Source organism: Schistocerca cancellata, chromosome 12, assembly GCF_023864275.1.
Source record: "Schistocerca cancellata isolate TAMUIC-IGC-003103 chromosome 12, iqSchCanc2.1, whole genome shotgun sequence".
NCBI classification, from domain to species: Eukaryota; Metazoa; Arthropoda; class Insecta; order Orthoptera; family Acrididae; genus Schistocerca; species Schistocerca cancellata.
In genome coordinates, this window is record NC_064637.1 from 124348592 (window position 1) to 124374602 (window position 26011).

General features: G+C 41.5%; 1 protein-coding gene across 1 annotated transcript in view; it reads right to left on the reverse strand.

Moving 5' to 3' along the window:
* Positions 1-26011, reverse strand: part of LOC126109509 (ectopic P granules protein 5 homolog) — a 343395-nt gene that overhangs the window by 214258 nt on the left and 103126 nt on the right. Inside the window, exons 11-14 of the mRNA XM_049914531.1 lie at positions 25134-25306; positions 13178-13318; positions 5844-6170; positions 1561-1964 (exon numbers count right to left, since the gene is read on the reverse strand). Coding sequence (XP_049770488.1) covers positions 1561-1964; positions 5844-6170; positions 13178-13318; positions 25134-25306 — 1045 coding nt within the window. The remainder of the gene's footprint in view (positions 1-1560; positions 1965-5843; positions 6171-13177; positions 13319-25133; positions 25307-26011) is intronic.

Below are 26011 nucleotides of genomic sequence, written 5' to 3' on the forward strand. Positions count from 1 at the left end.
ACGATCGTCTCCATGGGAGAATAGCAGCCTGCATTGCTGCGAAAGGTGGATATACACTGTACTAGTGCCGACATTGTGCATGCTCTGTTGCCTGTGTCTATGTGCCTGTGGTTCTGTCAGTGTGATCATGTGATGTATCTGACCCCAGGAATGTGTCAATAAAGTTTCCCCTTCCTGGGACAATGAATTCACGGTGTTCTTATTTCAATTTCCAGGAGTGTATATGCAAAATTTCCATATTAAGAAAGGTGGACAGGGAGAATGTGTGTTAAGACGTTCTGTGAAAGTTGACATATGAGAATTTGTAAGTGGACAGTATTTAGCTGCATTTACATATATGAATGAACCCCTTGAACCTAACATGACTCATTCTACATTTACAGCTACATCTACCTACACACTCTGCAAGCTACCATATGTTGCATGGTGGAGCCACTACTACTCATTTTCTCTCTTGTTCCACTCGCAAATAGAGCGAGGGAAAAATTACTGTCTATATGCTTCCGTATGAGGCCTAATTTCTCGCATCTTATCTTTGTGGTCCTTGTGCATAATGTATGTTGGTGGCAGTAGAATAGTCCTGCAGTAGCTTCAAACACCGGTTCTCTAAATTTTTTCAATAGTGATCCTCAAAAAGACAGTCACCTTGCCTGCAGGGATTTTCATTTGAGTTCTCAAAGCATCTCTGTAATACCTATGTGCTGATCGAATCTACTGGTAACCAATCTAGCAGCCCACCTCTGAATTGTTTCGATGTCTTCCTTCAATTTGACCTGGTACAGATTCCAGTACACAAGAATAGGTTGCACCAGCATCCTATACGCAGTCTCCTCTACAAGTGAAGCACTCTTCCCTAAAATTTTCCCAATAAACCAAAGTTTACCATTCATCTTCCCTACCACAGTTTTTATATGCTCGTTCCACCACATATCGCTTTGCAACATTACGCACAGATATTCAAATGACTTGACTGTGTCAAGCAGGACACTAGCAATACTGTATGGAAACATTACAGGTTGGTTTTTCCTACCCATCTGCGTTAACTTACCTTTTTCTACATTAATATCTAGCTGCCATTCATCACAACAACTAGAAATTTTGTCTAAGTCACCCTGTATCCTCCTACAGTCACTAAACTTCGACACCTTCCAGTATACTGTGACATCATCATCAAACAGCGGCAGATTGTCACTCACACTGCCCGCCAGATCATTTATGTATATATAAAATAGTAACGGTCCTATCACACTTTCCTAGGGCACTCCTGACGATTCCACCTTCTTTGTGATTAATCTCACAAATTAGCAACTCTATAAGAAACTAACCATTGTTCGACAATGTCACTAGATCCTTGGGCGAAAACCAAGCCAGGGACTTGACAGTTGATGCAAAATATTTCACACCAGACAATTTTATGTCTGCAGTTTTCCTCACTTTGAGCCCATTTAAATCTCGTGCTACATTTCAATCTGATACAAATGGGACCAAAATGTGTACAGAGGGCTATATAACATACACCGAGATAAAGCAGCAAATGCATCATATGCTCAGCTGTGTCACCTGTCGCTCTTGAGCAGCACGCTGTCTGCACAGTCGAGCATGAGTGGAATGACGAGCTCGAGGGCGGCGGCCACCTGCTCGTAGCGGCCGTGGATGGCGGCGAGGGCGTGCAGTGCTGGCAGCCCCCTCTCGGCCACCAGCGGCGGGCTGTGGCCCCAGCCCGACCCCAGCACCGACGCCAGCAGTGCCACCGGATGCCGCGACGTCGGGCCGCCGGGTGCCACACCGTCGTCTGCACTGCGGGGCGGTGCGGCGGAGGCGGGGTCTGCCATCGCGGTCCACACGGCATGGCGTGGCTGGTCGAGGGCGTGTAGGCGGAGTCGTGCCAACATCTCCCAAGCCCACAGCGAGAGTGCATGCTCGTGCGACTGGGGGGGTGTCCGCTGCACCACCAGGCTTGACACCTGTCCCAAGAAAACTCGTTGCTTTACGAAATAAGAAGGAGTAATTTAAAAAATTTTAAATACCTAGACCACAAATTTTTTTGTTAATCAATTAAGCCACTGTACCTAGTTTTGGCTGCTTTTTACAACCATCTTCAGATCATCCAAACAGTAAAAAAGTGGTGAATGTGCAGTAAAATCTATTATCATTAGCTGTAGTCATGCAATTACATGCATTCATATAGTGAGCCAACAAGACTAAATCATTATGTAGTCCCAAACATCATGGTGAATGAGCTACGTTGTTAACCACAATTTCGCAAATGATGGTGGTAAGGAAGGCAAATGGCCAGTTGCATTAGTACAAATAGCGTCAAAAGTCCATTATTTGCAGTTGTACAGCAGCTATTATAGTGAGACAGTATATGAAACAGTAACAAGAATTGTCAGGTGTTCCATAGGAGTGATCCAGCTTGGTGCTTCAAATAGTCGTCTTTATTAAATTTGCACAAGCTGAAGAGTAAAAGTGAAATGTCGTAAGTCCAAAATCTGTCTGGCGTGATGTGTAATATCTAACGAAACTAACTTAGTTTTGACATGTCGCGCCAAACTGGTTGGGCTTCTGATGTTTCACTTATAGACTTCAATTTGTGCAAATTTTATATGGCAAGCTGGAAGATCTTTACAATTCTCATTACTGATGCATATACTGTTCTCACTAGAGTAGCTGCTGTACAATTGCAAATAATGAGTTTTTGATGCTATTTTCACCAATGCAACTGGCCATTTGCCTTCCTTACTGCCATCATTTTGCCAGATTATGGTTTATAAACTGGATCGTTCACCATGATGTTTGTGATTACATAATGACTTACTCTTGTCAGCCCACAATACGAATGCCTGTAACTGCATGATTACAGTTAATGATGGTTTTTGCTGCATATTCACTCCTTCTTTACAGTTTGCACAATCTGGAAATAATTGTAGAAAACAAACGAAACTAGTTTTCATGCTTTAATTGTTTAAGGAAAAACATTTGTAGTCTAAGCATTAACACAATTTTAAGTTAAGCAAAAAATTATTTCATCAATTATATTACAGTCGCCATCCCTGACAATGTTCAATGTGTTTTGAATTCTTTTATTTCTTTCTATTGTGCGAATCTCATCATTTTGTTTCAGAAATTGAAGTCGTGTGGAATTATGGTATAATTAACAAATGGCTCACATAATACTTAACATAAATAATTCAGAAAGTTAATGCTTTTTCAACTTGGGCAGATGGGTGGGAGGAGGAACCACTGTTGGACATTCAAGGTGCAATATTAGGTCCACTGTTGCTCCTTACTTACTGTCGTTGCAGAAACAACACCACGTAACTGGCTCAGCATTAATTTGCCATGTGGATGTGAAAGTAATGCTGTCACAATCCATAGTTTATTGTTTGTGACATACCTCTCGTGTCGGAAAGTACTTCTTGAATCAAGGCTTAGTTGATGAAATGCTGTGTGTTCCACAAGACATTCTTTTCAGTAAGAAAATAAGCTGTAAATTGATTTTGAATATCTGATGATTTTCAATTTCCTGCCTAATGCCTAATGGCAACAAGTTATGAGAGTTGCCTTTACTAATTTACAGCCTACCATTACATCACACTTTGTGTCATTTGTTACTAATAAAATAAAGGCAGCTAAGAAACTGACCAAGTATTTTTGCTAAGAGTGAACATTTAAAGGCAGTGTCATGAAAAAAGAGAAGAATAGAGATTTTGCTTGAAGGTATGTGCCCATTCCATAACTTTTTACAACTTAATAAAAGTGTAACTCGACAACACTTCCTCAAATCACTTCATTCAACTTCAGAGAAAAGAGCAGATTTACCTTTGAGACCATGCTTCCATCTGTGATCTGACCACAGTCAGTCATTGATTACAGTCTGCAGCTCGCGGTCTCACGGTCGCGTTCTCGCTTCCCGAGCACGAGGCCCCAGGTTCAATTCCTGGCACGGTCAGGGATTTTCACCTGCCTCGAGATGACTGGGTGTTTGTGCTGTCCTCAGCATTTTATTATCATTAATGAAAGTGGCAAGATTGGACTGAGCAAAGGTTGGGAATTTATACAGACACTGATAACCACACAGTTGAATGCCCCACATTTTAATCACCATCATCATCATCATATTTGTCATAAATAATATATCTCTTTTTCCAGCAAACAGCTCAGTTCATACATACAATACCAGGAACAAAAATGATCTGCACAAGGAATTAAAAGCACTTACTTTACTTCAAAAAGGGGTCCACTACTCAGGAACATAAAAAATTTGGTTACAAATAAAGATCAGTTTAAAAGGAGCCTGAAAGACTTACTAGTGGCCAACTCCTTCTACTCCATTGACGAATTTTTTAATAGAAACAAATGATGTATTGTATATACTCATACTATTAGTATTGTTATTTCAGCCTTTAAAAAAAAAGGGGGGGGGGGGGCTCGGGCGTGGGGAGGGGGGGTCCTCTTATTAGATAAAGAGCAGAGCTCAAATCTAGCAGTGACAGTTTTCTATTACATGTTTTTGTGTCACACACACCCATCCTCTATAGGTAAGCTGTTGCCCTTCCCTCATTTTATGTATAAAACGAGATTCCACATTTTATAGGTCAAAAATACTAAAGTAAAAATGGCAGTCAGTCAATGTTGTAATTCTATTTACTAGTAATAAATGGCGCTATTACCAGTTTAGAACCAACAGAATCATCTTCAGCTGACTGCTAACATTTAAAATTACATAATTCTGCACAAGTGATGTTTGCTGATTGTGGTGAAGATTCCTCCAGTTGTTGGTGCCACAATAGCTCCTGCATCTTTTTACTGCACTGCAGACTGTTTTTAAAGAAATATATATTTCTCCAAATGTCAGGTAACATATAACAATTTCTTGGACATTGAACACACAAATAATGCATAATCCTCCTCACCCAGCATGCGCACGTGCACACGCTCGCGTGCACCTATTTCTGTGTGGCCAAAATACTATTGGTCAAACTCTGACTCATACAATTTGCAAAGTTAAAATTTTAGATGAAACTAAAACATTTGTCAGACAGCGGATGGACTCTCCCCATTATTATTCAATTGCATTTTAGTGAAAGTGGTTCACAACTGGAGAAAAATAACAAAAGACAAATGAATAATAATATTAACCTTGGAAGAAAGAGAGAACATTGAAATTCTCTGCTTAGCTTTCACTGGTGATTTAGCTATCTTAACATAGAACCTACAAGATGCAACAAAACGGATAAACATTCTCCAAGACATAGCAAAAAAAAAAAACTAGATTACAAATTTTGTTTGAAAACACTGTAACATGACTAATGCTATAGATGCACCAAAATATATGGAGTCAAAGCACAGAAAAATAAAGAAAATTTCAGAATTTAAATACTTGCGAGAAATAATCCAGCTAAATGGTCTCAACAAAGTATCTTACTTAATCAGAACTATAAAAATGGAAGTAACATTCCTCTTAACAAAGGATACATACAATAAAACATAATTATTTATTAACACAAAATGGAGGCATTACAATGTGGCAGTTAAAATTGGGTGTCTTTATGTTTCAGAATGCCTCACCGTGAAAACAGCCAAACAGCTAAATAATATGGATACGAAAGAAATAAGAATAATTTGAAATGCTTTGGATCCAAAGTACTATCTGATCAGATCACGTATTCACACATAATCTGCTCAGTGCCCTCAGTTATGGCAGCGGCACTCCTACCTATGACAATTAAGTTATCCGTTTGCTGCTCCAAACTGAGTCACTAACCAGAGAGACAGCTAGCAAATGCAGACACGGAGCCCCGCACACAGTGTGCCCGACGACGTCCACTCCCGGCACTGACCTGTTTGACGCCCTCGGCTATGACGGCGGCGCCCCCACCCACGACGGCCCCGACGGTACCCCCGGACGGAGGGCCCGCCCGAGCCTCGTGGCGATCGCAGGCCTCGACGACGAGTGAGGCGGCACGCCTGTGCACCTCCAGGGGCAGCACCAGCTCGCGGCCACCCGGCGCCAGCCCCCAGTCGAGGCCGGCGAGCACCAGACGGGCCAGCTGATTTTCGGGAGTGGCGAGAGGGCGGTGCAGCAGCCACTCCGACAGCAATGACAGATCGGCGTCTGCCGGCCGCCACTGGTGCAGCGGCAGCTCCCGGAACAGGTACAGGCTCATCTGCCAGGAGGACAGCGGAGACAGGGAAGATTAATCACACGGTGTAAGCTTTCTCGGCAGGTACCTACTTCGCCCAGCAGGCGGGTGGTTCTGCTACGGTGATAATACTTCCGTAGTACAGAAACACGGTGCAGAGAAGCTGGACACCTTCCTGATATATCTAGACAGTTGAAAATCCAATTTATTACCGGGATTGAGAACAATGGCCGACTGAATTTTTTGGACGAGTCTGCCATCAAGTGAAGGGATGGGACGTTCGGAACACTGGGTATACAAAAAAGCCACACTTACTGACTGTTACCTTCATAAAGATGCTAACCACATACCCAGACAATAAAGAGGTATGATTAAAATCTTGGTAGATAGGGAAGACAAAATTCAGGAACAAACTTATTTTTAAGGATGAGGGTGAAAACCTATGGTCAATATTCAAGAAGATTCAAGAGAAACAGCATCAACGAGGAACAACGGCTGCCCAAGGGGAAAGTTTTCCCTCCATTTATTAGTTATATTACAGATAGCACTGGAAAAGCGATGTGCAGAGATGATGTGGAAACAGTCTTCAGACCTACCAGGAAGATAAAAGTACGTCTAAGTCCAGCAAAATGTGTAAGATATCCTTTGGCTTCAGCAAATGCTTATAAAATTCCTTGTAGTTGTGGTCTGGTTTATACTGGTACTGCAAAAAGAAATGTGAACACAAGAGGAATTGCCGCCTGAGACATATGGATAAATTGGCCATAATGGAACACATTCACCAAGAGGGTGATTATGAAATAAAATTCAGTGAGACAAGTATCATATCGAAAATGTCGCATTATCATGTGCACATGTACAGAGAGGCAATTGAGATTTATAAATACTGTAATAATTTTGACACAAACAAGGCAGGCATTAAATTAGATACAATTTTGATGTCAATGTTGAAATGTACGAATGACAGCTGATTACTTTCAATCGAGAAAGTTGGCGTTACCACAGGTAGTGGACTGTGGTACCCTCTTACACTGCCCCTATATTCAGCACTCCCTCAAGTTACTGTTGTAGATCACTGCTTTACACAGTCTGTGATGAAATGTCAGGAGAAAGTTTTATATGTCAACCATGGCCCAGATGTTTCAAGTGAAGGGAAGATTAGGGTTCATCTTATTTAGAATTCACATAATTCATCAGATTTCAAATTCTAGGAAATTTACCACAATTTTCTGTACCCTCGCCACTTGTCAATGAGCAAATATGTGTTAATGCATTTGCATTGCCTAATAGCTCACCTTCTGCAAAAATCTAATTTTTCAGGAAACATTAAATACTGTTTAGGGATTCATATACAGATGAAAACTTTACAAATGTCACAAGCTGTGTGTTAATTTCCAAACAGCAGTTGATAATCCATAAATTAATAATTATGTATGTGAGTGTTCGCTTAATGTCAAATTTCATGAATCTAGGTCAATGAGACCTATAGGTTTTGATGAGAAAGTTTGGAAGTACCAAAATATGTGAGATAAATGGTCGTATCTTTTCACTGTATTGACTTAGAAGCTTACATTTATTACACGACCAAGAGATGTTAGATCTTACTATGCAACATAAATTTCAACTTGATATGTACCTGAGGAAAAGGGTTTGTAACAGACTGACAGACAGACATCTAGGACCCATACCAAACAGGTCTAGCAGGGGATACTGAATGGATACAGAGAAGGGTAGCACCAATGGTCTCTTTTTCGTATGACTCGCGGAAGAGTTTCACAGAAATGAAAAAACGAACTGACATACGCTTTAAGACAGATGCCAATAAGGGATACTTACAAAGTTTCAAAAATCAGTATTAACCTTTATTTGACATGCTGAGGTTTAGTGTACCCCAAGCCCACATTTTGTTAAGTATGTAAACCTGAGAATATTTGGTCTATGGTGCAATCTGCTAAGACTTTGATACTACCACCAAAACTAAAACCAGAGCATCACACTGGAAGCTTCAAACCGTCTATGGCAGCCATGCACAATCGACTGGGATTGCCTACCCCCGTGTGACAAGTAAGGCCTAGTGTGTGAAATTTAAATGCCTTACTTCAAGTATATTTTGAATTGACCGTGAATAATAATAAAGTGAGGGTAGTATGTTTTATCATGTCTAATTTTTTTGTACAATAGATAATATTTTATTCAAGTAATTAGCTAGTGTACAATCTGCAAACTTGATGGCAATCTATTACTTAGAGAATTTATGTCCTGATGTCGTACTGCCGTACTCAGAGGAGAGGTACACCATAAGTACGCTCTGACAACACAACAGACGCAACATGTTGGAAGCAACAATGGCTGCCCATGCTACCACCATCCAGTTTGCAATGAGCACAGCTAAGTTATCTAGGACAGTTACTTATGTTACAGACAGGTAAATTTGACTGAAATTCTTTCATTTCATTGTTATGAACATGTTTCCTCTATTTTCTAGTCAAAATCATGTGAAATTAGGTTTAAACAATAAAAACTTTACTTATGTGGATAATATCAGAATTTGCACTTTTTCAAGATATTCCTTCTTTTTATTTCCAGAGTAAATATCTTTTTTTTTTAGATTGTTCAGTAATGCACTATTTTTTTCCTTGTAGAATTATATCTTGAGCAAACTCAGTTAAATTTTTATAAATTTATATGAAATCATAAAAAGTTATGATTCTTTTAAAACTGGGTGCTTTAATCAATTATTTTGGTACTTGACTTTGTAATCTCATGTTTTAGTAATGTGATCCACAGAAGTTCAAAAAGTAAGCTTTTGAGAAGTAATAAAAAATTTTTCAAGTAAAAATCTTCACTTCATTTTTTGTTATACCAATTATTGTCGGTAGTGTGTATTCCACCCCAGTGTGTCAAGCACATCACTCCACAGAAATGTGTCAAGTTAGGGAGGGTTGAGTGAAGACTGTAGAGATTTTCTTCTATCCCTACATCTCATTCCCATAGTGACTCTGAAGATAAGTTTGGACTAATTACAGCATGTAAATAGGTATTTAAGCGGTCATTTTTCCCACACTCCATACAGGAGCAGAATGAGAAGAAACCATAGCATATGGTTATGTGACTCACTACACTTCAGGGTAGCAACCGCTTGAACATTATTACTTCACATAATATTTTGTCTGTATACATTTTGGCCATCTTCAGAGTGAGCCAGCAGACGGAAGCTACAACACTTGCTACATTCTTTACAACTCTCATGTTGTGTCACTGCCCATGCAGCTACAGATACCCAAATGCCCAAGACGATGATTGGCAGCAAAGAAGTGTGCATTAAGTCAAATCTGTGGCTATGCAGACAATCAATGTTGGCATAATGATATATCATTATGAGCTGCACTGTAATGCTTTAATAAAGTTACAGAGATGTCACTACAACGTACCTCATAACAATGCTTCAATACCCCAGCACGGATTGACTACATATCCACAGATCCAGTTTATGCACACTTCTCTGCCACCCATCAACATCACTGGCACTTGCCGCATTCTGCTACTCAACTCTGTGGATCACACTGTTGCTGTGACTCTTCTCGCTCACCAACACTGCCGAACATGTCTGGACTCAGAAAGGGAGGCAGAGTTGAGGGGAAGCCCACTCACCTGCCGCCATCTTGGAGTACCTTGCAGTCAAGGTGCTCCAGTTAGCCGGCACCATAGACTGCGACAAGAAGACAAAGGAGGAGCAGTGCTACCACTGCTAGAAGTTTGGTCATGTCACTGTGTACAAAGCGCACACAAGGGCACGACACGTGCGGCTGTACTAAGACACGCAACATCGCACTGACATGTGTCAAATGCAGTGGTACACACACGGTTAATTACTGTGGCCACAGCTACATCGAGAGCTGGAGCTGCGAAAAGAAGAAAAGATGAAGAAGATGGGCCATCTGCGAGACCGCCAGTAGAGATGTGGTGGCTACTAGTGGATCAGAGAGAGTTGCACCAACAGCCATCCCCGCCTCCCGCACCCAAAAGGTGGAAGCAAGTAGTGCTGCCACAAAAACGTAGCCACCAATGTAAACAATGGCTGCCCTCAAAGCCACTGTGGCGGCAAAAGCGCTGTTTCGAAGGCAGGAGTCGATGAAGTCCGCCTCCAGCTGTAGCAGCTTTGGGAGAAGCTGAAGGTCACCAAGAAGAGACAGACCCCTCTGAACCATCTACCCTTCCACGCCACCATGCAGACAGTTGCCTCCATGGCCACTGCAGAGATGCAGAAAGTGCAGGAAGGCATGGAGTTGGCACCAGATGATGATGATGATGATGATGATGAAGAAGAAGAAGAAGAAAAAGCTGCCTTAGCCGCCCTCTCACCAGAGAAGTCAGTGGCTACACAGCAGACCACTCACAAAACCGTCTGTGCCCAGATGTCAGCAGCATCACCAAAGCCACTCAAGCACATGCTTCAGTGCCGACACCAGATTGCGTGCGCATCCCAGATGGGTACAGTGGGATGGTGACACTGGAGAAGATCTCCTTGTCTGCCCAGTACAACACCTACCCTCACATTCACAATCCCTACCTTTTTGCTCCTCCTGACAAATGTAAACCTCCCCTCTCCCATATACCCCATGTCTCTTCACCCAGGGCCAACTAGTGATGTTGCACGCTGTTGTCCTGTGGGAAGAACTGAGACACATCAATGCTGTTCCAGTGTTCACTTTCAAATACTGGGATCACAATGCCCACTCCACTTCACACTGGACATTCAGCCAGAAGAAGAAGTGGAGGACCTAGCAGTATGCAATATCACTCTGCCAGGTCCTCCCACTTCATAATTATTAACCGCTAACTTGCTAGCAAATACTCCCTTTGTCAAGGAAGTTCCTGGACAGGAGGTGTGTGTGTTTTTTTTTTTTTTTTTTGGACTTACCAAGTAATGATACTAGCTCCTATCAAAGTAGTCTACTTGGTTATCTATATACAGATGCCAATGTTTCTGTAGGTCTTGACTTTAGCAAGGAACTTTTCAACTGCAATGCCTGTAAGCTCATTTGTCACATCCCACTGGATGTCTGCAATATTTTGATGGCGCTTTCCATTCTGTCGTCTTTTCACTCATGGAAACAAGAAAAAATCACAATGTGAGAATCCAGGCAAACACAGTGGCTGTACTGTGGCAATAGCAGAATATCTGGCCAGATACTCAGTAATAGATAATGCAGTATGGAATCTTGCAACATCATTCACTGAGAACCAGTCCTGAGAATGCCACAAATCAGGGTGGCAACACTGGTCATAAATGTTCCAAGACTTCAATGTATAAAGTATGGTTGACTGTTTCACGTGGAAGAAAATACTCATGGTGGACTAATCGTTTACTATCAAAGAATGCGATCAACACTTTTGTTCTCAAAGGTCATCGTTCGACTTTTTTCAAGGCCGCTGATCTAGGACTCCGCCATTCAGCACTTTGATGCTTCTTGTGAGAGTCGTACTAGTAGCACCAACTTTGATGCCCAGTAATAATCTTTGACGGAACTGTGGGATCACATCTGGCTTTATTGAGTAGTTCAGAAATACTTAAGCTTTCCTCTTTCTGACCACCTGTTAGCATGTGAGGGACAAGTTTTATATGAAGTGTCCATTTCCCTAAATCTTCACATAAACTCTTATGACACACATCACAATTCAAATTAAGTTGTTCTGATATTGCATGCAGTTACATGATGGTCTTCTTGCAATAACTGTCTTACAGACTCTACATTTGCATCAGTATGAGCTGTAAATGGGTGACAAGCTCTGGAATCATCTTGCACTGAATCTCTGCCTTCACAAAACCTATTGTGCCACTCGAAAATACGACTTCTTGAAAATGCCTCCCCTGCATATGCTTGCTTAATCATTGTCCACGGTTCACAAGGGATTTTCCCGAACTTGACACAAAACTCAATGTTCACTCTTTGCTCACAATCAGCGTCCACTGTGTCACTGTGCCAAGAACCCAAAAAATAGGTTGCTAAGCACAGCCCTGCCACCTAGTGAGTTGTCCGCCCCAATAGCTGAATGGTCAGTGTGACAGACTGCCGTCCTAAGGGGCCCGGTTTCAATTCCCGGCTGGGACGGGGATTTTCTCTGCTCAGGGACTGGGTGTTGTGTTGTCTTCATCATCATTTCATCCCCATCTGGCGCGCAGGTCGCCCAATGTGGCATCGAATGTAATAAGACCTGCAACGAGGCAGCCGGACCTGCCCCATAAGGGATCTCCCGGCCAATGACACCAAATGCTCATTTCCATTTTACCTAGTGAGTTTGCGTGGAAATGTGCCCGAGATCATTCCGAGGATGCAAACATACCAGGTAACATAAAAACAACATTTGTTCCTTTTAGTATTGTGAACTCAGAAATGTAAAAACCTGTCCTGGAAGTTTTCTAACAAAGGGATGTGTTCTCGTTTGTTCTTGATTTCAGAATCAACAGCAGCCAATGTATCAACAGAGGCAACAAGAAAATCTACCAGTCAGGATTATGCAGGAACAGCACTCCAGTGCTTAACACGTGCCATCTCCGGCCAAAGTACAGGCCTGTCATTCCAGTGACCAGTGACTAGCTTCAGTCTGTCACCTCAATCTCAGGATGGCTAAAAGCTATATAGCTCAAATACCTGGAGAAGAAATATTGTTATCAGGCTGAATGACCAAAATATTATGGGTCAGTATTGTGCTGAGAACATGAAAATGCACAGTAAGTAACATATTTGTACCCTCTGCAACACCCTTCACAGACATTTACAGAGTATGTGTGCAAATGCAGAATGTGTTGAAATGATCTGGAATCATCTATTATGTCCTCTGTCCTTACACATCATCCATTTCTCTCTCTCTCTCTCTCTCTCTCTCTCTCTCTCTCTCTCCCTCCCCCCCCCCCTTCCCTCCCCCCCCCCCACACACACACACAGAGGCAAAACTGCAGAAAATGACTGACAACAGCTCACACAGGGTTCCAGCTGGCTGGGCTGGTGAGATACGATAGTAAGACTCACCTTGCCAGCCCGCTCGAAGTTGTCCTGCAGGTTGGTGAGCAGCACAGAGAGCAGAGCTGGGAACTCTGCCATCACGCCGGCGAGCAACGAGCGCGCCGTCTTGCTGCAAAGGTCCCGTGTCGCAGCACTCAAAAAACCCACCTGTTCAGATTAGATTGGATCAAATGTACATTTTGCTACATAAATCCACAGTGAGGAGATAGTCAAGAATATAGAATGTGTCATAACACAAGAATACATATTTGCAATAACTACTGATAAGCTAATGTTTCTTGTATGGATCCCACATGAAGTGGCACTCACAGATGCTGAATAAGTCAAAAAGTCCTAAGTGTGTATACACTGAAGTGCTAACACAAAAACTGTTGCAAATGTATGAGGGGAAGGATCCAAAAGTAACCATAGCCATAACACATGTGTACCTGTAGTACCAGTCTGTGCCACTAGGGAGCTGTTTCCAGGTTGTCTCCCGAGTGAATCTGCAGAGCGGGGTCACATTGTGGAGAATGTGCAGCTGTGAGGTTTTGTTTCTAACTTGGCAAGACTACTGCTGTGATGATGCAAATGGCATAAAGAGAAGGTGCTTTCAGTAAAACTCAAGCATATGAATGGCTTTCTTTGTTTAGAAAGAGAGCAAAATGGCCACTGAAGATAAACCCAGCTCCAGTGGTCCTCCAACTGCTAGAACCGAGGAACATGTTAGCAAAATCTGTAATCTCATCAGTGAAGACTAATGCAGGACAATCGAAAAACTTTGTGACTTATCTGAGTTGTGCAGGAGCACAATACAAAGCAGTTTGGGAATGCAAAGTGTGGCCAGCAACATTTGTACCCAGACTTCTCACTGAGGGCAGACGGGATCAGCATGTTTGACCCTTTTGTGAAATGGAGGAGTCATTCAATTGTGATCTTAATTTTTTCAACAAAATCATCACAGGTTATGAGTCACAGTGCTATGGGTACAACTGAGAAAGTAAACAACAGTCAAGTCATGGCTCCTCTCATCCAAAAACAGCTTGTCAGGTGAAACCGAATGTAAAGTCAAAGTTGATTTGGTTTTTATTTTATTTTCTTTTAAGGAAATGTCCACTCAAAATTTGTCCCTCAAAAGCAGACATTAAAGGGGGCTGTAAAAGGATATGTAGAAGTCAGGCACCAAAATGTCCAGCCGTAGAAATTCCAGTGAGCGGCTCCTGCGTGAGAGAATGCTTCCATACACACAGCAATAATTGTCAGGTTTTGGTCTTGATGAGGACAATTCCCTTGACTCGTGTACCATACTCACCAGATTTAGTTCCCTCAGACTTCTTTCTGTCCCCTGGGATTTATAGGAGCTTAAAAGGAAAGTGTTTTGCCGATATCAAAGAGGTAGATGCAATGTCACAACAGCAGTAGCGGGTATCAATGAGGAAAATTTTTTAAAGGTTCTTCCAGCACCGATATGAACGTTTTGATAAGGACATTAGAGCTAATGGGGAGTACTTTGAAGGAGATTACAGTTGTATTTGAAAATTATACAATATATGCTTTTAATAAGAAATTACAATTACTTTGTGTGTCTTCCCTTTCCCACCATTACACCCAGAGGTGCAACAGATAATTCTTAGGCTACTGCAGTAAAGCATTAACAAACAGGTGGTTGGCGGGTGATCAATTCAGAGGAGGGGACCAAACAGCGAGGCCATCGGATTAGGGAAGGATGGGAAAGGAAGTTGGCCGTGTCCTTTCAAAGGGAACCATCCCAGCATTTCCCTGAAGTGATTTGGAGATATCTCGGAAAACCTAAATCAGGATGGCCAGAGTCCAACATGCTAACTGCTGCACCATCTCTCTCAGCGCATTTTCAAACAGAAAGCAGTTGAAAACACATTCATATGTGTAGAATTCAGATTTTACTTAACACATTATTTGATATTTTCATAATAAGATAAACATCAATCACTTGTGCTAAGAAGTTAAGCAATGGAGCAGAAGCAGTTCAATATGCCCCTCTTAAGTCTAACTTTACTAGTATAAGGAGTGATCCAAAAGTTACTGTTCGAAGGTGATACAGTCCAGAAATGGTATGCCAATCAGGCAAAATTGCCATGCACACCAGGGCAATCATCCTACCTACACACCAGGTTGAAAATATCTGTTTGGTAAAACACCATTTCCTGCTGCATGAAGAAGTCCATAACTGTTTGCTGCACATGCTCATCCAACAGAAATCATTGACCCTTCAAGGCCTTTTTTAAAATACTGAAGATGTGATAACCACACGGAGGGAGATCAGGTCCACACAGTGGGCATTCCAGTGTCTCCCACTTGAGTTGGGTAACTTCTGCCTCATGACACTTGCATTGTGGAGACATGCGTTATCGAGAAGCACTAACACCCTTCGTCACACCATTCCACAATGGTGGTTTGTGCCAGACATGTTGCCCCATATACATTCTTCATTCTCCAGATTAATGTCTACCAGTGTTTGTTCTTCAGCAACCAAGAAAAGAATAACAGCACGGTCCTGTTTGGACACATTTGGTAATGACGTTGCCATAGTTCACATTTCCACATTTACTACAACCACTTCACAAGGACACAAATGCCACATTGATTCCTTTCCTACATGTCTATGCCTCTACATCCACATCAGAGCCACACTATGTTGCATATACACGGCAGCAATACCCTCAAATGGAAACTTTTTGAGCGCTCCTTACATTTAAATTTTTTATGGTTTCTGAAAAGTTACTGAAAATGTGTGTTGCCAAATAACAATAATCTTTATGGAGCAAAGAGAGTCATCTTAAGTATTTATACAGATTATTTTCATTTCTATATTAGCTGCATAAACAGAGCTACGGGTTTGAAAGAAAGGTCACGAATTATGAGTGACTGAACGAAAATAACTTATCTGTTGCACAATAACAGTGGTATTCAAATTATTCATTTGCAGACAGCTAAGGAAAACTTAAATTTTAATAAAAACTGGTATATATCATTAAGGGCACCAAATACAAAGTAATAACAAAATCATCTGAAACATTTAATAATGCCGCACTGTCATTTAATAATCTACCAATCAAATTAGGAGAGCAGTTGAAGCATCTTTAAACATGGGTTTCTGAAGACTGGTTATCGGATATGGAGATAAATGCCAAGTAGGGAATGCTGGCAATCCCTTAACGAAATTTCTACATGTATTTAATAATACAAACTGCAACCTTAATCTCAGGGTTCAATTTATAAATTGCTGTGTTTGGTTGGTTATAATGAACAAAAAGGAAGGAGGGATGTTAAAAGTCTCCACCATGAAAAGTATAGGGGTACAACAAGTGTGAAAGGCAGTGGTCTAGGGGTATTGTCTTTGGTCTTGACTACCATTCAAATATGTCCTGGGTCTTGACTATGATTCCTATCACTGTTTTAAATTTTGAATAAAAATCATCAGCAATGGCAGCCAAATACTTCTAGTACATGGAGTACTAGAAAGAAAGTGAAGGAGAACAGAGGTTTGGGGCATCCTTGTGCATTCAGGGTGGGAAACTGCCACTAAAAGGCAAAAGTATCAGCAGTGATAAATGGCGTAAGAATGGAGAAGATATTGGGAAACCACTGTATTAAAAACAAAATGTGTTTCTACAAGAAATGTGGCCTGTAATTGAAAATAACACCATTGTGATCTCTCCTTTGGCAAAAGATTCAGGATTAGACCCCATGGTGATCTCAGGAAGGGGACCGATGAGGGGGAGATGAAGAAAAATGCAAAGTTCAGTTTAGTATCCCCACCAGCTATCATCGCGACAGAGGCAAGTGAATCGGTACGGGTAGTTGGTGTGGAAACCTGCCACAGACGGTGCACATGACTTGTAGTATGGGCAGACCCTCTGACAGAAATGTTTACATGCAGGAGGCAGTAAGCTGGTGGGCTAGTGCTTACACCAAGTACAGTCACAGAGGACGCCGGCTCGCACCTCGTGCCGAGTGTTGTTGCCGAGTGTACAGTCGTAGCCATCTGTGCCAGCAGCGTGCCGGGTTTACTACCGTGCACATCTCTCCTCATGGTTCCGGACTCTGCTTCCCGTAAACTGACTGACAGGGTGAGTTTTGTTTCCTCTCAGATTCCGTTTCCCACTTATTATTGTACCACTGTCAGCCCGTCAAGTTCTCGTGCCAACAGTGTAGTTGGGTTGGGTGGTTTGGGGGAGTAGACCAAACAGCGAGGTCATCAGTCTCGTCGGATTAGGGAAGGACAGGGAAGGAAGTTGGCCATGCCCTTTCAAAGGAAACATCCCGGCAATTGCCTCGAGTGATTTCAGGAAATCTCGGAAACCTCAATCAGGATGGCCAGACGCAGGTTTGAACCATCATCCTCCCGAACGCGAGTCCAGTGTGTTAACCACTACGCCATCTCACTCGGTGAACAGTATAGTGTACCTGCATTATTACGCCTGTGCAGATATTAAATTTGGCATTCTGGTCCAGATGGCCAATGGGACTGACAGACTGCTGTGTCCTCGTCAACCAATGGCGTCATTTGGACATGGTATAGAGTGGCATGGTGCCACGACACTGCTCTCCCACGTACTGTCAGATTTGTAGACACCGAAACAATTACTTCTCAGTAAGCATCACGAAGCTGAGTGCACCTTGTTCCAGTTTGTTTACCAAGGAAAAATCCCTGGAAGTACCGAGAATTGAACTCTGCATCTCTGCATAGCAGGCAGAGACACTGACAAGTCAGCTATGGAGGCAAACTAGGAAGAGGTGACCGAAACAGAATCAGAATTGACAGCCAACCATCACTAACAACAATAGTTTAGATACACACGTCGAATCCAGAAACAGAAGATGGAGAGAGAGAGAGAGAGAGAGAGAGAGAGAGAGAGAGAGAGACAAACAGAACATTACTCCACAAGCGTACGCACCAATTTTCGTAACATGAGCGGGCATGCGGTGTACTTTATACACATGTTAAGGATAGCTGTCTTTATATTACCAAGGTAAATGTGTATGAGCAAATTTACAGTTTAATCTTAATTTAATTGAACAATGACAGAGCAAATTTGAACTGCTTAATTGAACAACAATAAAATAAACATTCATTGTATCCCTCTGTTGCAGTGTACAAATGTTACCACACAGTAATGACACACTCGAAGCATTAAACAGCGTAATTGGATGAGATCACTGCCAAACATTTATTCCACTACTAATTATCTCGACAGCAGATGCCTCATTAGGGAACTGTGCTCCTAGCTTGCAACCTGGGTAATTTTCTTGCACTGATTGTAAATTTTTCTCACCTGGCTCGCAGTTTATTTTATATTATGGTTGCTCACTTGGACGTACAATGCCTACATCTACATGTGCGTCTATATCTACACATGCACTTAAGTACCTAGCAGAAGGGTCATCAAACCACCTTCACAATAATTCTCTATTATTCCAATCTCAAACAGCGCGTAGAAAAAATGAACACTTGTATCTATAGGTGCGAGCTCTGAGTTCCCTTATTTTATTATGATGATTATTTCTCCCTATGTAGGCAGGCAACAACAAAATATTTTTGCATTCAGAGGAGAAAGTTGGTGATTGAAATTTTGTGAGAAGATCTTGCTGCAGCAAAAAATGATGTCCACTCCAAATACTGTATCATTTCAGTGACATTCTCTCCCCTCTTTCATGATAATACAAAACACGCTGCTCTTCTTTGAAATTTCTCAATGTACTCCATTAATCGTATCTGGTAAGGATCCCAGACCACGCAGCAGTCCTCCAAAAGAGGACAGACAAACAAAGTGTAGGCAGTCACTTTAGTAGATCTGTTACATTTTCTAAGTGTTCTGCCAAAAAACACAGTCCTTGTGTCTGCCATCCCCACAACATTTTCTATGTGTTCTTTTAAATTTAAATTGTTCATAATTGTAATTCCCACGTGTTTAATTGAATTTATGGCCTTTAGACTTGACTGATTTATCATGTAGCCGAAATTTAGTGGATTCCTTTTAGCACTGATGTGGAAGACTGCACACTTTTCATTATTTAGGGTCAATTGCAAAATTCACACCATACAGATTTAATTATAAATCATTTTGCAATTTGTTTTGATCTTCTGATGACTTTACTACATGATAAACAGCATCATCATGTGCAAACAACCTAAGACAGCTGCTCAGATTGTCTTAAAATAATTTATATAGGTGACAAATAGCAGAGGCCCTGTAACACTACCCTGGGGAACACCAGAAATCACTTCTGTTTTACTCGATGACTTTCTGTCAATTACTACGAACTGTGACCTCTCAGATATGAATTCATGAATCCAGTCATATAACTGAGATGATACTCCATAAGCACACAATTTCACTACAACACGCTTGTGTGGTACAGTGTCAAAAGCCTACTGGACATCTAGAAATATGAATCAATTTGAAATCCCTTATCAATAACACTCAACAATTTGTGTTTCACAAAAATGATGTTTTCTAAATCCATGTTGCATGTGTCAATAGACTGTTCCCTTCGAGGTAAGTCATAATGTTCGAACACAACAGATGTTGCAAAATCCTGCTGCATATTGACGTTAATGATATGGACTGGTAATTCTGTGGTTCACTCCTACTAACTTTCTTGAATACTGGTGTGTCCTGTGCAACTTTCTAGTCTTTGGGTACAGATCTTTTGCTGAGCGAGTGGTTGTATATGACAGTCGAGTATAGAGCTATTGTAACAGCATGCTCTGGTATACGGTCCGGACACAAAGATTTGCCTTTATTAAGTGATTTAAGTTGCTTCACTACTCTGAGGATATCTACTTCCATGTTACTCATGTTGGCAACTGTTCTTCACTATCGCTGTATTAGCTCAAGCATTAACGGAGGAATAGAAATTGGCTCGCAATTGTAAAAAAAAAAAAAAAAAAATAAAATAAAAAAAATGGAACAGTACAAAACAATGTCATCTGTGGTTGGCACACTTTATATACAGGCACACCCGCTGAATGGTTAACTGGAGAACTCAGTGTGTAAAGGGAGAAGGTAATCTAGTAATCATGGAGGATAAAAATGTTTTCATAGAGGAAGGAAAAGAAGAGAAGAGCAACAGGAGAAAATGGGCTTGGTAGTACGAATGATATGGAAGAAAGACTAATTGAATTCTGCAATAAATTTCAGCCAAGAATAGCAAATACACTGATAAAAAATCACTAGACTAGGTGGCCTACTTGGAAAAGGCCCACAGACACGGAATAATGTCATGGTGAGACATATATTCTGAAATCACACACTATTTTGTGTGTACCAAGGAGCAGAAACCGATTCGGATTGCAATTTAGTAATAATGAAGAGTAGGATGAGGATCAACAGAATTGTCTGGAAGTATCAACATGGAAAGGAGTAAGTTACTAAGGCACTCACAAATAAAATAAGAAGTTGTAGCTGAAGTTATCTGAGACAGTAAATATCACAATAATAAATATCACAGTAGGTAGTTCAGCTGAAGTGAACAGATATGTCCAAAAAGGGCAAACACAGACATTTGGTGGACAAATATATGTAGGAGGAATGTCACGCTGAAGAAAGTTTGGGCAACAGGAGAAATACTTCAACTGATTGATGAAAGAAGGAAATAAAAAAATGCTCAGTGTAAGATAAGAATGCAGCAATATAAGTCATTTGCGAATGAAATAAACAGCATGTGAAAAAAAGCTAAGGTGAAACAGCTGAAAAACAGGTGAAGAAATCAGAAAATAAATTGTCATCAGAACATCTGACTCAGCTTATGGAAATGTTGAAACAACCTCCTATGAAATTAAAAGCAAAGGTGTCAACACTAAAGAGTACAGGAGAGATTTCACAGTTAACATAAAGCAGAAAGCAGACAGGTGGAGATGGTCTCTACTACGGAGATGACTGTCTGCTGATATGATAAAGGAGGAATGGAAATCAATTTGGAGCACAAAGGGGATCCAGTATTAGAGTTCAATAAAGCTTTGCAGAATTTGCGATCAAATAATGCAGAGTACATAGATAATAATTTATACAATCATTGGAGGAAATGGTAACCATACAACTATTCAAGTTGGCAGGTAGAATCTATGAGATGGAGACGTACCATCAGATTTTTGGAAAAATATCATCCACACAACCCCAAAAATAGCAATGGAAAACAAGTGGGAAAACTTAACAGTTCACGCACCCAAGAACTATGTACAGATGAATGATAAAGAAGATTGACGACCTGTTACATGACGATCAGTTTGGCTATAGGAAAGGTTAAGGGACCAGAAAGGCAGTTCTGACATTGCGCTTGGTGATGGAAGCAAGACTCAGGGAAAATCAAGACACATTCATTGTGTTGTGGATTGGCAAGACAGCCAACCCACTAGGAGGAAGCTGAAAGGCACGCGTTTAAGCTCACGCAGGCTGGCGTGAGGTCTGGAACTGGACATGGAAGTGAGACTAACAAATAACGTACATAGCTGCTGGAATACTTAACTTTAATCCATAATTGGTGAACATCGCTCTTGACGGTACATGTTTTACAGCATCAATAGTAACTGGTAATGGCGCCTTGCTAGGTAGTAGCAAATGACGTAGTTGAAGGCTATGCTAACTATTGTCTCGGCAAATTGAGAGCGTATTTTGTCAGTGAACCATCGCTAGCAAAATCGGCTGTACAACTGGGGCGAGTGCTAGGAAGTCTCTCTAGACCTGCCATGTGGCGGCGCTCAGTCTGCAATCACTGACAGTGGCGACACGCGGGTCCGACGTATACTAACGGACCGTGGCCGATTTAAAGGCTACCACCTAGCAAGTGTGGTGTCTGGCGGTGACACCACACATTGGACTTTATGACCTAGGAAAAACGTTTATCAACACAAAATAGTGCAAGATGTTGAAAGTCTCAGAAACATTGGTGTAAGCAGTAAGTAAAGAACAAAAAATACAATATGTACAAGAATCAAGAAGGAACTATGAGAATGGAAGGCCAAGAATGAAGCACTCCATTTAAAAAGGCCATAAGACAGAGATGTAATCTTTCCCCCATTAGCTCAATTTATATATACATTGAAGTGCCAAAGAAGCTGGTATAGGCATGCGTATTCAAATACAGAGATATGCAAACAATGCAGAATGCGGCGCTGAGGTCACAACACCTATATAAGACAACAAGTGTCTGGCATAGTTGTTAGATTGGTTACTGCTGCTACAATTGTAGGTTATCAAGGAATATCACGAATCCAGTAAAACAGCAAATCTCCGACATTGTGTAGCCCATAAAAGATCCTCTAGGAACTGAGGAAAATTGTTCAATGTGACAGAAGTGCAACCCTTCTCAAAATTGCTAGAAATTTGAATGCTGGGCCATCAACAAGTGTCAGCATGCGAACCATTCAACGGAACATCATCGATATGGGCTTTCGGGGCCGAAGACTCACTCATGTACCCTTGGTGACTGAATGCCTTGCCCAGGCCCTTCAACGCCATCATTGGACTACTGATGACTGGAAACGTGTTGTCTGGTCAAACGAGTCTCATTTTAAATTGCATCGAGTGGATGGATGTTTACAGGTATGGAGACAACCTCGTGAATCCATGAGCCCTGCATGTCAGCAAGGGATTGTTCAAGCTGGTGGAGGCTCTGTAATGGTGTGGGGCATGTGCAGTTGGAGCGATATGCACCCCCTGATATGTCTAGATATTACTCTGACAGGTGACACATACGTAAGCATCCTGTCTGATCACCTGCATCCATTCATGTCCATTGTGCATTCCAACGGACTTGGGCAATTCCACCAGGACAATGCGACAGAATTGCTACAGAGTGGCTCCAGGAACACTCTTCTGAGTTCAAACACTTCTGCTGACCACTGAACCCCCCACACATGAACGTTATTGAGAGTATTTGGGATTCCTTCCAACATGCTGTTCAGAAGAGATCTCCACCAACCCCCCCCCCCCCCCCTCTCACACTCTTACGAATTTATGAACTGTCCTGCAGGACTTGTGGTGTCAATTCCCTCCAGCATTACTTCAGACGTTAGTCGAGTCCATGCCACGTAGTGTTGTGGCACTTCTGCGTGTTCACAAGGGCACTACACAATATTAGGCAGGTGTACCAGTTTCTTTGGCTCTTCAGATTAGAAGAAGCAATGATGGAAATACAAGGTAGGTTCCAGAGAGGGGTTAAAATTCAGAATGGAAGAGTATCAACGATAAAATCTGCTGAAGACATTGCTGTTAGCAATGAAAGTGAAGAGGAATTTGACAACACATTTAATGTTAGGAACCATCTACTGAGCACAGATTATGGACTGAGAATAAACTGAAGACAAAAGTAATGAGGCATATAATAAATGAGATAATGATAAGGTTAACACAAAAATTGGGAACCCCAAAGTGAAGGAATCCTGCAACCCTGGACGCAAAAGAATATATGAAGTTAAATGACGAGGCATGCAGGACATAAAAGGCAGACTAGCAGAAGCAATACAAGTTTATTAGTACCAAATATTGGCCTTAAATTTAGGAAGAAATTTCTGAGAATGTACGTTTGGAGAACAGCATAGTATGGCAGTGAATCATGGAGTGTGAGGAACGGGAAAACACGCCAATCAAAGCATATGAGATGTGGTGCTACAGAAGTATGTTGAAAGTTAGGTGGAACAATAAAATAAGGAATGAGGGGGTTCTCCACAGACTCAGTGAGCAAAGGAATGTATGGAAAAAATGCTAACACAAAAAAGGACACGATGATATGACAACTCTAGTAGAAAGTGTCAATGCTCTTTAAGACAGTTCACAGATGATGCCGTTGTCTGTAACTAAGTCGCAATGCCAGAATATCATACTGATTTGCAGAATGACCTGCAGAGGACTGGTGAATGGTGCACGCTTTGGTAATTGATCCTGAACATAAATAAATATAAGATATTCTGCATACACAGGAAAAGAAATTCACTAGTGTACAGCTACACTGCTGATGACAAGCTGCTGAAAACAGTACCTACTGAAAAATATCTAGTAGTAACTATTGAGAGTGACCTTAACTGGAAGGACCAAATAAAACAAATAGTAGGAAAATCCTGTCCCAGACTGAGAGTCACAGAAAAAATTTTACAGAAATGTAACTCAATCAAGAAGGAAACGACTTATATGACACTTGTACAACTGATTACTGAGTATTGTTTATCAGTATGGGATCCTTACCAGGTAGATCTGATAGAAGTAATGCAAGAGCATTACTGAGATCCTCAGCGAACTCCAGTGCCAGATGACAGAAGAGAGTTTATGTGCATCACAGAGAGGTTTCCTATTGAAATTTCAGAAAGCACTTTCTGGGAAGAGTCTGACAACACATTGCTTCCTTACAGATGCATCTCACATAATGACCATGATGAGAGAATTTGAGATATTACAGCCAGTACAGAGGCTTACCAACAGTCATTCCTCCCACACAATATTCGCAACTGGAACAGGGTACGAGGGATCAGTTTCTGGTACCAGAAGTATCTCTGCCACACACGATTAGGTGACTTGCAGAGTATGAAGTAGATATAGATGTAAAAGCTGTAGGGGAAGAGAGAGATTCGAATACATCAAACAAATAACGGACAATGTTGTGTGCAAGTGCTACTCTGAGATGAAGAGATTGGCAAAGGAGAGGAATGCACGGTAGGCTGCATGAAAACAAAGGAATGATGAAATACCACAAAAAAGTCCCTAGAGCACACTTTCATCAGTGGGCATGTGCATCAAGACATAATGTCTACATTAACCATCTGTAAAGTTGTCAGCTGTACGTGTTATAAAAAAGTTTAAATATGAACTAAGTCAGGCCATGTTATGTGCCAGCACTCGTGTTGATGCATGCAGTAAAAGAAAATTACCTCAAAGGTGAAGAACACTGCCCAGCTTTCTATTTAGCTACAATACAGTGCAACAAAGTGGTCACTGAATGTTCACAGTACCTCGAGCAAGTCGAGAGTGACACACCGGACGAAGTCAGCATCCTTGCTGCCACGGGCCACCGCCATGTTGGCAAACGTCGTCAGCAGGTAGTAGGACTCTGCCTCCGGCATTGACGTCAATTTTTCCTCAAACTGCAGCTGCACCTGCGGGTCGGCAAGTCTCCGCTCCCAGTCTGGTGAGTGAGGAAAAGAGCAAGTAAGAGCAGACAGAATACTTGGCATGACCTGAGAAACAGTGAATCTTCCGGAAAAAAAAAAAAAAAAAACCAGAGAGAGAGAGAGAGAGAGAGAGAGAGAGAGAGAGAGAGAGAGTATGTGTTGCATTAATCATATCAAGATTATGGTGACATCTACATCAGGGATGTATGAACTTTCTGGTACCATGATCAACAACCCCCTCACTGTGACTGAGTCAGGGGAGCAGAAAACTAATAAAAGTTCACATAATTTATTTCAAAATATTCATTCTATTTAACATGTATAAATACAGAAATGTATTTTTACAAAACACAATTTACCCAATTTAATCTGAAACATGACACTCCACTGATTTCACAATTGCTTTAACGTTTCGCTCAAGTTCTCACAGACAAGTACAAAATTCACTCTAAGTAATATCTACCTATATCTCTAACGTCAATCAGTTGTAGAATTTTGGAACATGTATTGTGTTCGAGTATAATGACTTTTCTGGAGACTAGAAATCTACTCTGTAGGAATCAGCATGGGTTTCGAAAAAGACGGTCATGTGAAACACAGCTCGCGCTATTCGTCCACGAGACTCAGAGGGCCATAGACACGGGTTCCCAGGTAGATGCCGTGTTTCTTGACTTCCGCAAGGCGTTCGATACAGTTCCCCACAGTCGTTTAATGAATAA